Below are 13,016 nucleotides of genomic sequence, written 5' to 3' on the forward strand. Positions count from 1 at the left end.
CTGCATCTCCGTCAAGTCATGCGAAACCCATCGTGATGCAATTTTTCGCGTGCCCAGGCGTTCCTTCAGGATGCGAAGCACAGTCGTTTGCGTTAATCCGGTCTCGTAGGGGAGCTCACGAATCGTATGGCGTCGGTCACTGTCCACTAACGCGGCAACAGCATGCACTTCATCTTCAGAGACGCTAGGACGACCTGCCCGATGGATGTCTGCCGACCTTCGTTGAAGGCTTTTACCCAGTGTGCCACTGTTCTGTACTGCAATGCCGATTCCCCGCACGCCTCTTGAAGACGTTGATGACACTATCAAGCTGTACGACCTCTGGCACATTCAATCTTGATCCAAGTCCGTTGTTCCTGTTTCGAAAACGTAGTGTCACCGTTACGTTAGACCGCTCACTCACAAGTGACTGTTTTTCCCTCGATTGTGCGCACGCCGGTGACGTGGGTCGGGCGAGTTCATTTGCTCGTAGGTAAAGTAGGTATGTCAACAACGTGTACTGTCAGCGACAGTAGTACATTCCATTGCATAGTGTCTCCACAGCAGTGTTGCCACTTTTTAAGTTCCAACCGACGTATCTTATTAAGCGTGAAGGGTGCATTAAACCACAAGAACTATCACCGTGGGCTTAATTTTGCAAATCAAAAATGGTTCAAATGGCTCTGAGCACTATGGGACTAAACTGCTGAGGTCATCAGTCCCCTAGACTTAGAACTACTGAAACCTATCTAACCTAAGGACATCAGACACATCCATGCCCGAGGCAGGATTCGAATCTGCGACCGTAGCGGTCACGCGGTTGCAGGCTGTAGCGCCTAGAACCGCTCCGCCACCCCGGCCGGTGCTTAATTTTCCAGAGCGTGTTTTCTCATTCTGAATTTCACGCCATCTATCGTCAGGGCTAGAGTATTTGTACGTGTATCAGCCATTGCTGGAACACTATGTAAATCACTGTGATAGCTGAACAACAACACATTACCTACCCCTGTTTTGATTGGCTGTCTATCTCTGGTGTTGAGTTTCTCAGCCTGGAGGAGCTGCCGCATTGCGCCACGCCGGTAGGTGCTGGCTGCCCCTGCATAGCCGTAGCTGGCTGCCCCTGGCGTCGCCACCGCCCCCACCTGTCGCCGCCAGTCTACGACGCGTCACGTCTGCCGCGGCGTGACGGCGCCCCGTAACGCGGTTAGGCGCCTCAAAGGCCGCCCTAACTAGCTGCCAGCTGCCTCCCCCTCCCCCTCCCCCTGCTGCACCCCCGCCGCCGGTCCGCCCACGCCTTGGCGCTGCTGTCCAGTCGCGGCGCGTCCCGCCCTAAAACCCGCAAAGCCCCGGACACAACACGGCGTGTCCCTCTTCTGACTCACGGAACCTCCAAGGGGATGCTACACAGCGGTGCTCTCCGCACGTACAGCGTTCCAGTCACGTACTTCGTGCAGCCGTTATGGGCTTCTTACTTATCCTCACGTATAGTGAATCATATACCCATACCACTCGCCATAGTTGCCGAAACGTTCGTTCATCATCTACAAGATGACATGATCTACTACCCAGAAGAAATTTATGGGTAATAATTACCCTGAAGACTTTCTAAAAACTACAGAGGAATAACCCTCATGAGCCATACAGCCAAGATTTTTGAAAGAATTTTACTAAATCGAATAAGTGAAAAGATAGGAAAGGAGCTGGGTTTAGGAAAGGAAGGAGCACGATCGACCTGATATTTTCTATCCGTCAACTGATGGAAAAAAGTTGGGAGTATAACAAGAGGGTTTTTATAGACATAGAAAAGGCATATGACTCAGTCAACAGGGAAAGACTCTGGGACGAACTGAAGAAGATAGATATAGAAGATGGATACATTAATGTTATAAAGATAATGTACAGAGGCCACAATTGTAGAATTAGAACACCATTGGGGAACTCTTAATACTTCGAAATAAGACAAGGACTTAAGCAAGGAAGTATTCTATCTCCTGCGCTTTTTAATGTTGTGATGGAGGGAATGAATAGGGGAGTTAAAGATATAGTAAAAGAAAAAGACAAAAAGATGATTTTTGCTGATGATATGGTAATATGGGGTGATAAAGAGGTAGATGTACAGTTACAGCTTGATGCGTGGAATGAAATAACGAAAAGGTATGGATTAAAAATAAATAAAGATAAGAGTGAAGTAATGGTATTTGGAAGGTAGAAAGGAATCAACGGAAATATTACCTTGAATGGAGAACCCCTCAAAGTGGTAGAAAGTTTCACTTATTTAGGGAGTGAAATATCTAGGGATGGAAGAATAACTAACGAAATTAATAGGAGGTTACGGAAGGGAGGCAATTTCTACCAAACAATAAAACATCTGATTTGGAATAATGAAGTTTCAGAAAGAGCCAAACTCGTTATGTATAAGAATTATTACATCCCTATTGTCACCTATTGGTGGAGAAACATGGACAATGACAGAAAGGGACTGGAGCAGACTGCAAGCAGGGGAAATGAAATTTCTCGGAGCAGTTAAGGGAAAAACAAGAATGGACAGAGTAAGGAATGTAGAGATTAGAAAGGACCTCAAACAAAAAAGTATGAGAGAAGAAATTGAAAGAAAGAGATTAAGATGGTATGGGCATGTTAAGAGGATGCATGGGCAGAGAGTCCCCAAAATTATGGAAGAACTAAAGATGGATGGGAAAAGACCTAGAGGGCGCCCGAGAACACGGTGGAAAATGGGAGTGAGAATATCTGTTGAAAGGAGAGGTGTGACCTGGCAGCAAGTGGAGGAAGAAAAGTGGTGGGAGGACCGAGGCAAATGGAGAGGACTCGTCAGCACCCAGACCCGGCAGTAGCTGGAGCGGGATTCGGATATAGATTGATAGATATAGAATTACCCTGACGCAAAAACTTGCTACACAAAAAAAATAATTAAAGTAGAGTAATTGAATTTCAGAAATACATTTGTCTAGGTAACATATTCAAGTGACTGACATTGCAAGATCACAGATTAATGTAAATGCGAAATAAGCCATTGCAGATGTGAAATGATGGTACATCAATAACTGGTGTAACCAGAACGTTGGCTGTAAGGATACAAACGTGCATGCATTGTGTTGCAGAGGCGTCGGGTGTCAGTTTATGGGATGGAGTTCCATGCCTGTTGCACTTAGTCAATACAGGGACAGTTAATACTGTTTGTGGGTGACGCTGGACTTGTCGTCCGATGACGTCCCATATGTGCTCGGTTGGAGACAGGTCTGGCGATCGAGCAGGCCAAGGCAACGAGTCGACACTCTGTAGAGCATGTTGGGTTACAACAGCGGTATGCAGGCGAGCGTTATCCTGTTGGAAAACACCCCTTGGAATGCTGTTCGTAAATGGCAACTCTGCACGTCGAATCACCACAAACATCGTGCGTGCGATAACAACGAGAGTGCTTTGACCGTCATACGAAATCGCACTCTGGTGTATGTGCAGTGCGTGTAGCATGCAGATATGTAGGTTGCAGGCTCTCGATTGGCCTCCTCCTAACCAACACACGGCTATCACTGGCACTGAGGCAGAACCGGCTTTCATCAGAAAACACAACAGACCTACACCTTGCCCTCAAATCAGCTTTCTATTGACACCACTGAAGTCGCAAATGGCGGTGGTTTAGAGTCATTCCTTGAAGTAACCGATTTCTAACGGTTCCTTTTTTCAGTGTGGTCTCAACTGCTACTCGTTGCTTCTGCAGATGCAGTACGATGTGCCACAGTCGTACGCCGGGCACAGTGGTCATTGCGTCTCGGTAGTGCTACGTGGCCGTCCCTAGCCCCCTGTCTTCTTGCGACCGTACATTCTTGTGTCCACCGCTACCAACAGTAATGTACTGTGGTTACATTCTTGACGATGGTTGCTGTAATAATGCGGAAGGAACATCCAGCTTCTTGTAGTTCTATTACACTACCTCGTTCAAAATAAGTGAGTTGTTGATAATGGCGTCACTGTGGCCTTAAAGTCATTCTTGCCAAATATCAGCTCACCACGTCCAGTCTCAAATGTAACTAATGCTCACCACCGTTACAGCGTATAATTAAAGCAAACCTGATTTGCATCTTGTTAGTGGTGCTGCTAGCGCCACTCTTATGCGACTGGCGGAAAATCTGAATGGACATCATCTTTCGGATGTAGAAACACGACTTCCAACTGTCGTTTATGCCGCGCAACTTGTTCGTGGTCTTGCGATTTTTTTTTCATCAGTGTATTTTCATTCATCCACTTCATTAGTAGGGGAGACTGTTGTATCTTCCAACATATACGGCCTTTCACCTCTGGCCAGAAGTTTAATATATTTTTATACCATTTTGAAACGATTGCATTCCCTGTTGTTTTATGAGTTACTGCAGTCTTTTTCTGAAATGCACACAGACACACCCACACAGACACACACACACACACACACACACACACACACATATATATATATATATATATATATATATATATATATATATATATATATATATATATATATATATATGTGTGTGTGTGTGTGTGTGTGTGTGTGCGTCTGTGTGTATGGCTACTGTAAATTTGTATGTTTCTGACTCGAGAATAAATAAAAGGGATGTTTCCTCAGTGAGAGGACTGGTACGCGGTGCAGTCAGCCTCGTTGCACGAAAAGAGGGAGCTACTTGACTGAATAACAGCGGCTTCACGGTTTCGGAAGTGCACGCACATAACGGCCGGGAGAGCGGGGAGCTCGCCATATACCCCTTCATACCGCGTCCGAATGACGCTGCAAGGGACAGGATGGCACGGCGGTCGGTACACATCCCTTGGCGGCATGGCGAAGAGCTCATTTCATGATCGTGTTGTACCTTGGAACAGTTTGTCACATTCAGCAAACCATTACTTTTAGGGAGTAATTTTCGTAATTTCAGAAAAAAGACTGCAGTAACTCATAAAACAACAGGGAATGCAATCGTTTCAAAATGGTATAAAAAATATATTAAACTTCTGGCCAGAGGTGAAAGGCCGTATATGTTGGAAGATGCAACAGTCTCCCCTACTGATGAAGTGGAAAAAAAATATATATATATATATATATATATATATATATATATATATATATATATTACATGTGCCCAGTACTTAGCAACCTCCAAGGCGCTTGGAGTGCCTTGCAGGAGATCAATCTTCGTGCAGGATGTACGAGGGCAGTTCAATAAGTAATGCAACACATTTTTTTTCTGAAACAGGGGTTGTTTTATTCAGCATTGAAATACACCAGGTTATTCCCCAATCTTTTAGCTACACAACACTATTTTTCAACGTAATCTCCATTCAATGCTACGGCCCTACGCCATCTTGAAATGAGGGCCTGTATGCCTGCACGGTACCATTCCACTAGTCGATGTCGGAGCGAACGTCGTGCTGCATCAATAACTTCTTCATCATCCGCGTAGTGCCTCCCACGGATTGCGTCCTTCATTGGGCCAAACATATGGAAACCTGACGGTGCGAGATCGGGGCTGTAGGGTGCATGAGGAAGAACAGTCCAGTGAAGTTTTGTGAGCTCCTCTCGGGTGCGAAGACTTGTGTGAGGTCTTGCGTTGTCATGAAGAAGGAGAAGTTCGTTCAGATTTTTGTGCCTACGAACACGCTGAAGTCGTTTCTTCAATTTCTGAAGAGTAGCACAATACACTTCAGAGTTGATCCTTTGACCATGGGGAAGGACATCGAACAGAATAACCCCTTCAGCGTCCCAGAAGACTGTAACCATGACTTTACCGGCTGAGGGCATGGCTTTAAACTTTTTCTTGGTAGGGGAGTGGGTGTGGCGCCACTCCATTGATTGCCGTTTTGTTTCAGGTTCGAAGTGATGAACCCATGTTTCATCGCCTGTAACAATCTTTGACAAGAAATTGTCACCCTCAGCCACATGACAAGCAAGCAGTTCCGCACAGATGGTTCTCCTTTGCTCTTTATCGTGTTCGGTTAGACAACGAGGGACCCAGCGGGAACAAACCTTTGAATATCCCAACTGGTGAACAATTGTGCCAGCACTACCAACAGAGATGTCAAGTTGAGCACTGAGTTGTTTGATGGTGATCCGTCGATCATCTCGAACGAGTGTGTTCGCACGCTCCGGCATTGCAGGAGTCACAGCTGTGCACGGCCGGCCTGCACGCGGGAGATCAGACAGTCTTGCTTGACCTTGCGGCGATGATGACACACGCTTTGCCCAACGACTCACCGTGCTTTTGTCCACTGCCAGATCACCGTAGACATTCTGCAAGCGCCTATGAATATCTGAGATGCCCTGGTTTTCCGCCAAAAGAAACTCGATCTCTGCCCGTTGTTTGCAACGCACATCCGTTACAGACGCCATTTTAACAGCTCCGTACAGCGCTGCCACCCGTCGGAAGTCAATGAAACTATACGAGACGAAGCGGGAATGTTTGAAAATATTCCACAAGAAATTTCCGGTTTTTTCAACCAAAATTGGCCGAGAAAAAAAATGTGTTGCATTACTTATTGAACTGCCCTCGTAGGACACAAAAGGCACTGGAGCATGTGGCTTGTGGTTTGTTGTTGTCCACAATCACAGAACGCATCTTCTGTTAAGAAGCCCCATCTCTTCGGGTTGTCTCTGGATCGTCCAACTCCTGATCGCAATCTGTTTAAAGATTTCCACACCAGCCAGTTCTCGTTGTGTCCAGTTGGCAGTTCTTCAGCTTCTGGCGTCTGCAGGTGAGGGGTCGACTTCTTCCACAACTCCAGCCTTGCCTCCTCTGGTGAAATGGTGAGCTTCTCGGATGTTCTCAGGAAGCTCTTTCGCGATCTCGGCCGTTGCTGTGGTGGATTATGTCCGTGCAGTGGATGGGCACTGTCATGTTGCACTTCCAGTCTCTCCTTGTTGGCAGCCACTGTTCCGCGTATCCATGGTGGCGCTATTCCAGCCAGGCAGTAGAGCTTGTCAGTTGGGGTAGGTCTTAAGCAACCTGTGATGAACCTGCAGGTTTCGTTGAGAGCAATGTCTACTTGTCTGGCATGAGATGACCTGTACCAGACTGAAGAAGCATATTCAGCAGCAGAAAAGCACAGTGCCATTGCAGAACAGCGAATAATTTGTGGATGTGATCCCCACTGTGTCCCCGCTAGTTTGCGAATTAGGTTGTTTCGAGCGGAGATTTTCATTTTGGTGTTCTTGCAGTGAGTTTTGAATGTCAGAGTTCTGTCGAGAGTGACTCCCAAGTATTTAGGTGCGTGATGTTGCTGGAGTTGGATGCCTGACCATGCAATATGTAGCTCACGATTAGCTTCCCTGTTCCTTAAATGAAAGGCACACACTTGTGTCTTCGAAGGGTTTGGTCTGAGTTGATTCCGATTGTAGTAGCTTGACAGTGTTCTAAGTGCTGTTGTCACGTTTCTTTCCACTCTTTCAAAGCATGAGCTCTGCGTAGCTAGGTCATCTGCATATAAGAATCTCCTTGTGCCTGGGGTCAATGGCTGGTCATTGGTTTAAATGTTGAAGAGAAGAGGAAACATCCCTGACATATCGGGAAATGAACCTGGGTTCTCTGCATTGCAGCCATGTACGCTCATATCTCAGCTACGAAAATGGTCTTGTGCCTAGGAACAAATATTCTATTCAAATTTAAACGTGTTGCAAATGGAGAACATCGTGTCAATATTTTATTTAATACTCTACTGCACACCATAATCAGTAAGTGAAATCAGACTGAGCAGTATTATGAAAAATCAGTTACAAGCTAAAAAACTTTTTGAAACACAAACTGTTGACAACCAAAACAAAATGGTTCAAATGGCTCTGAGCACTATGGGACTTAACATCTGCGGTCATCAGTCCCCTAGAACTTAGAACTACTTAAACCTAACTAACCTAAGGACATCACACACATCCATGCCCGAGGCAGGATTCGAACCTGCGACCGTAGCAGTCGACCAAAACAAATTTCCAGTTTCAAGACGGGGAAACTCGTTAGCACATTAAAGAAAATCAGTTAATTTGCAAAAATCACGTGTTCCATGGCAGAAGACCTTGTTCCGTTTCGAGCTACAAGATGGTGGGCGACCGACGAAATAACCGTCCACACGTTATGTTACTGGTTTTTAAAAACAATTTTATTCATCATTAAACTCGACAACTGAAGAAATAACGTTGCCCTCAAAATAGATTTAATGTATAAATACAGCACTTACTTATGTAGAAGATGAAGAAGAAAAAAGAAGAAGAAGCTAAGACACGAGTTAGAGCTCTCCTTCCGGCAGTGACTGTTGACTTGGCCGTCATGCTGACGGTCGTCAGAACATTGAGAGGAGTCATTCTACCGTTTGTGTGTGTGTGTGTGTGTGTGTGTGTGTGTGTGTGTGTGTGTGTGTGAAAGGTGAACTGGTTTAGTTGGTGAATCGTTTTAAATATTCTTACCAATTTGTTTTGGGGAAATATAAGTTAAACATGCCTAAAGTGTGTTCAACGTTCAGTTGCACGAATCCAAGTGACAGAAGCTAACGTAGAAGTGGGCAGCGAATATGAAACGGAACATGTTGTTTCGAAGTACAACGAGCTACATCTGCTCAAATCACGCTCAAGAGAGCTACGCGTACGACACAAATGATCGGAGGAGTCTTTTGTCGTACGCCAATTGTCTTTAACTTTCCACAACATATACAAAAAATGAAAGATGAAACCGCACAACCAGTGTCGAGAAAGCGAACTTTCGTCAATTCGGTCTTAGTGAGTCGTGAGTGACTCGTAGTAATTCTGTAATATAATAATTATACTGCTTTTACATATTTTTATACAAACAAAAATACCATTTCTATTAGCTAACCACAACGCATTTCGAAATTTAATTCATCATCTTCAGGTGGTACCTGCTCATTTTACATTGATTAACGTTCAGTATGGAAACAACGAGAAGCTATTGTGGGTGGAGGAAAATGCTTTGTGACGTATTGCAGTTTTATCTACATCGAAAAGTTTATCAATATTTCGACTAAAACTTTCCTTCTTGCTGCCAGTGTACACAGAAATCGCCGCTGTTTACTGTTTTTCGAGAAAAAAATAAGTCTAGCATGAGGTATTTGAAGTTAGTCAAATTCATCTTCAATGGGACTGACACAGGAGACAACGCCCTCGACTACAGATTAAATGGCAGACGGTTATTCAGTTTGTTCAAACCTGGTGGACGCGAAGCCACTCTTTGAAATTTAATCTCGTTGCAGCGACTGCTCTGTGTCGAGGGCTATCTGTGGCCGAGGCGCAAGTAGAGTTGGGCCGGCTAGTGCGTTGCCTGTGGGCGAGAGAAACAACACAAACTGTCGACTGCAGCGGCTTGGGGAGGCTGTATACGGGGTCAGAGGGGAGCGAACGGTGAGCCACGTCGGTGGCGCACATCGTCTGGCTGTGGGTACAGTGCGGCGTCCAGGTGGGCACGGGCGCACGCGCCAGCAAGGAATGCAGGCCGTTTCATCTGTTTCGCATTTTCGCTGCTGTGTATGGAATACGATGCCAGGGTGGATGTTGCGGAATTGCATGCAACGAGTGCAGGCTCTCTGTCTGCGATCTGCTCGCTGCTGTGAACGACGTACGACACACAGTTTCATGCTATGCTTGCCACGCTCGTGTTGATGCTGAAGTCACGGGATATTACTGGTATCCTTTACGGCTGTGGTTCCAGTGGTCTTCGGAGTGAAGTCGTGGTCTCTTTGTTACGTTTCATCGAGCGTCTCTTCTGATAGAGGTTAGTTATATGCCTCTTTACTCCTGCCGGCCGGTGTGGCCGAGCGGTTCCAGGCGCTTCAGTCTGGAACCGCGCGACTGCTACGGTCGCAGGTTCGAATCTTGCCTCGGGCATGGATGTGTGTGATGTCCTTAGGTTAGTTAGGTTTAAGTAGTTCTAAGTTCCAGGGGACTGATGACCTCAGATGTTAGGTCCCATAGCGCTCACAGCCATTTGAACCATTTCTTTACTCCTGTGTGGCCGCGCGGGATAGCCGTGCGGTCTGAGGCGCCTTGTCACTGTTCGCGCGGCTCCCTCCGTCATAGGTTTGAGTCCTCCCTCGGGCATGGGTGTTTATGTTGTCCTTAGCGTAAATTAGTTTAAGTTAGATTCAGTAGTGCGTAAGCCTAGCGACCGATGAACTCTGCAGTTTGGTCCCATAGTCCTACCACAAATTTCCAGTTTTTACTCGTGTGTGCCGGTATAGCACTGTGACGCGTTGCTAGAGGGTGGGTTAACACGTTTAAGGGTCGTTGTGTGCCGGTCATTGTGTCGTTCAGTTTTGAGTGATGTCACTTGGGAGGCATTGTGCTTCGTCGGTGTACAAGCGATATTAAGTTGTCTTGATGTCTATTACGGCGGTGTACTTGTGTGTTCTTTTGATCATGTCTATGTGCAGCATTGCGTCGCGTTACTATTCCATTCTACTGTCAATTCGTGTTTTGTTAAACTACACTACTGGCCATTAAAATTGCCACACCACGAAGTAGGCGTGCTACAGACGCAAAATTTAACCGACAGGAAGAAGATGCTGTGATATGCAAGTGATTAGCTTTTCAGAGTATTCACACAAAGTTGGCGCCGGTGGCGACACCTACAACGTGCTGACATGAGGAAAGTTTCCAACCGATTTCACATACACAAACAGCAGTTGACCGCGTTGCCTGCTGAAACGTTGTTGTGATGCCTCGTGTAAGGAGGAGAAATGGATACCATCACGTTTCCGACTTTGATAAAGGTCGGATTGTAGCCTATCGCGATTGCGGTTAATTGTATCGCGATATTGCTGCTCGCGTTGGTCGAGATCCAGTGACTGTTAGCAGAATATGGAATCGGTGGGTTTTGGAGGGTAATACGGAACGTTGTGCTGCATCCCAACGGCCTCGTATCGCCAGCAGTCGAGATGACGGGCATCTTATCCGCATGGCTGTAACGGATCCTGCAGCCACGTCTCGATCCCTGAGTCAACAGATGGGGACGTTTGCAAGACAACAATCTGCACGAACAGTTTGACGACGTTTGCAGCTGCATGGACTATCAGCTCGGAGACCATGGCTGCGGTTACCCCTGACGCTGCATCACAGACAAGAGCGCCTGCGATGGTGTACTCAACGACGACCCTGGGTGCACAAATGGCAAAACGTAATTTTTACGGATGAATCCAGGTTCTGTTTACAGCATCATGATGGTCGCTTCCGTGTTTGGCAACATCTCGATGAACGCACATTGGAAGCGTGTATTCGTCATCGCCATACTGGCGTATCACCCGGCGTGATGGTGTGGAGTGCCGCCTGCCGTTGTGGCCGAGCACTTCTAGGCACTTCAGTGCGGAACCGCATGCATGCTACGGTCGCAGGTTCGAATCCTGCCTCGGGCATGGATGGTGTGATGTCCTTAGGTTTGTTAGGTTTAAGTAGTTCTAAGTTCTAAGGGACTGATGACCTCAGATGTTGAGTCGCATAGTGTTCAGAGCCATTTGAACCATTTTGTGGGGTGCCATTGCTTACACGTCTCGGTTACTTTGAACAGTGGGCGTTACATTTTACATGTGTTACGACCCGTGGCTCTACCCTTCCTTCGATCCCTGCGAAACCGTACATTTCAGCAGGATAATGCAGGACCGCATGTTGAAGGTCCTGTACGGGCCTTTCGGGATACAGAAAATGTCCGACTGCTGCCCTGGCCAGCACATTCTCCAGATCTCTCACCAACTGAAAACGTCTGGTCAATGGTGGCTCGTCGCAATACGCCAGTCACTACTCTTGATGAACTGTGGTATCGTGTTGAAGCTGCATGGGCAGCTGTACCTGTACACGCCATCCAAGCTCTGCTTGACTCTATGCCCAGTCGTATCAAGGCCTTTATTACGGCCACTGGTGGTTGTTCTGGGTACTGATTTCTCAGGCTCTATGCACCCAAATTGCGTGAGAATGTAATCACATGTCAGTTCTAGTATAATATATTTGTCCAATAAATACCAGTCATCATCTGCATTTCTTCTTGGTGTAGCAATTATAATGGCCAGTATGATAGTGCATTTGTATCTAGTACAAGACTGGGATTTGTTTACAGTGACAAGAAGTTTCCTCGTCCATGCCTTATTTTAATTAATATTAACTTTGGCTTCCATTTTTTTCATTATATATCTTTGTAAGTGTTGTAAGAAAATCGGATGTCTCCAGATTTGTGGTAGGAGTCCCCAAATGTTTTATTGCAAACGTTTTGTGCGCTAGTAGCGCTGAGATTGTGTACAGGAAGTACCTTGTATACGAGATATTTATCATGATTCGAAGTTTAATTTGATGGCGACCAGCGTATTTGTTTCGGTAACTATTCGACTGTGTGAAGATCCAAAGTGATTGTTATATGAGGTCTACATGAAGCATTTAAGTTCTGTGAAACAATTGGGTATATGTTTTTTAGGTGCGTTTCAATGTGTGTGCCGAAGAGTTTTCTTTAAGGCATTGGGTACTAAATCTCGCAAAATCAAAGATTCGTTCAAAAATTGATTCAAACGGGTCTGAACACTAGGGGACTTAACATCTTAGGTCATCAGTCCCCCAGAACTTAGAACTACTTAAACATAACTAATCTAAGGACATCACACACATCCATGCTCGAGGCAGGATTTGAACCTGCGACCGTAGCAGTCCCGCGGTTCCGGACTGTAGCGCCTAGAACCGCACGGCCACCGCGGCCGACAAAGATTTGTTCAACTTATTGGCCAGTGTGACCAATGCAAATGCCTTTTAAATTGGGTCGTGACTGCTGTGTGTAAAACCTCTCATGACACCAAGTGTAACGTGGTGATACCATAAATGACACTGACCAGTAAAATTCCAGCACGAGCCGCTCCCCACCACTCACGCTCCTACCATATCTACAACAACTACATCACACCAAAAAAAAATTTTGATTATACTAGAGAAATTTATGAATATACGCTTCTATTCCAATAAGTCCAATATATACTTGAAAAAAGAGACAGCATTGGTCGTATATTTTTTACTATTGCAAAATCGA

General features: G+C 45.9%; 1 protein-coding gene across 1 annotated transcript in view; it reads right to left on the reverse strand.

Annotated features, from left to right (window-relative positions):
• Positions 1–1,023: 1,023 nt before the first annotated feature.
• Positions 1,024–13,016, reverse strand: part of LOC124716676 (hapless 2-like) — a 61,616-nt gene continuing 49,623 nt past the window's right edge. The window contains exon 4 of the mRNA XM_047243214.1: positions 1,024–1,308. Within this exon, the coding sequence (XP_047099170.1) occupies positions 1,024–1,308 (285 nt within the window). The remainder of the gene's footprint in view (positions 1,309–13,016) is intronic.

The sequence above is a fragment of the Schistocerca piceifrons genome, chromosome 9 (genome assembly GCF_021461385.2).
Source record: "Schistocerca piceifrons isolate TAMUIC-IGC-003096 chromosome 9, iqSchPice1.1, whole genome shotgun sequence".
Taxonomy (NCBI): Eukaryota; Metazoa; Arthropoda; class Insecta; order Orthoptera; family Acrididae; genus Schistocerca; species Schistocerca piceifrons.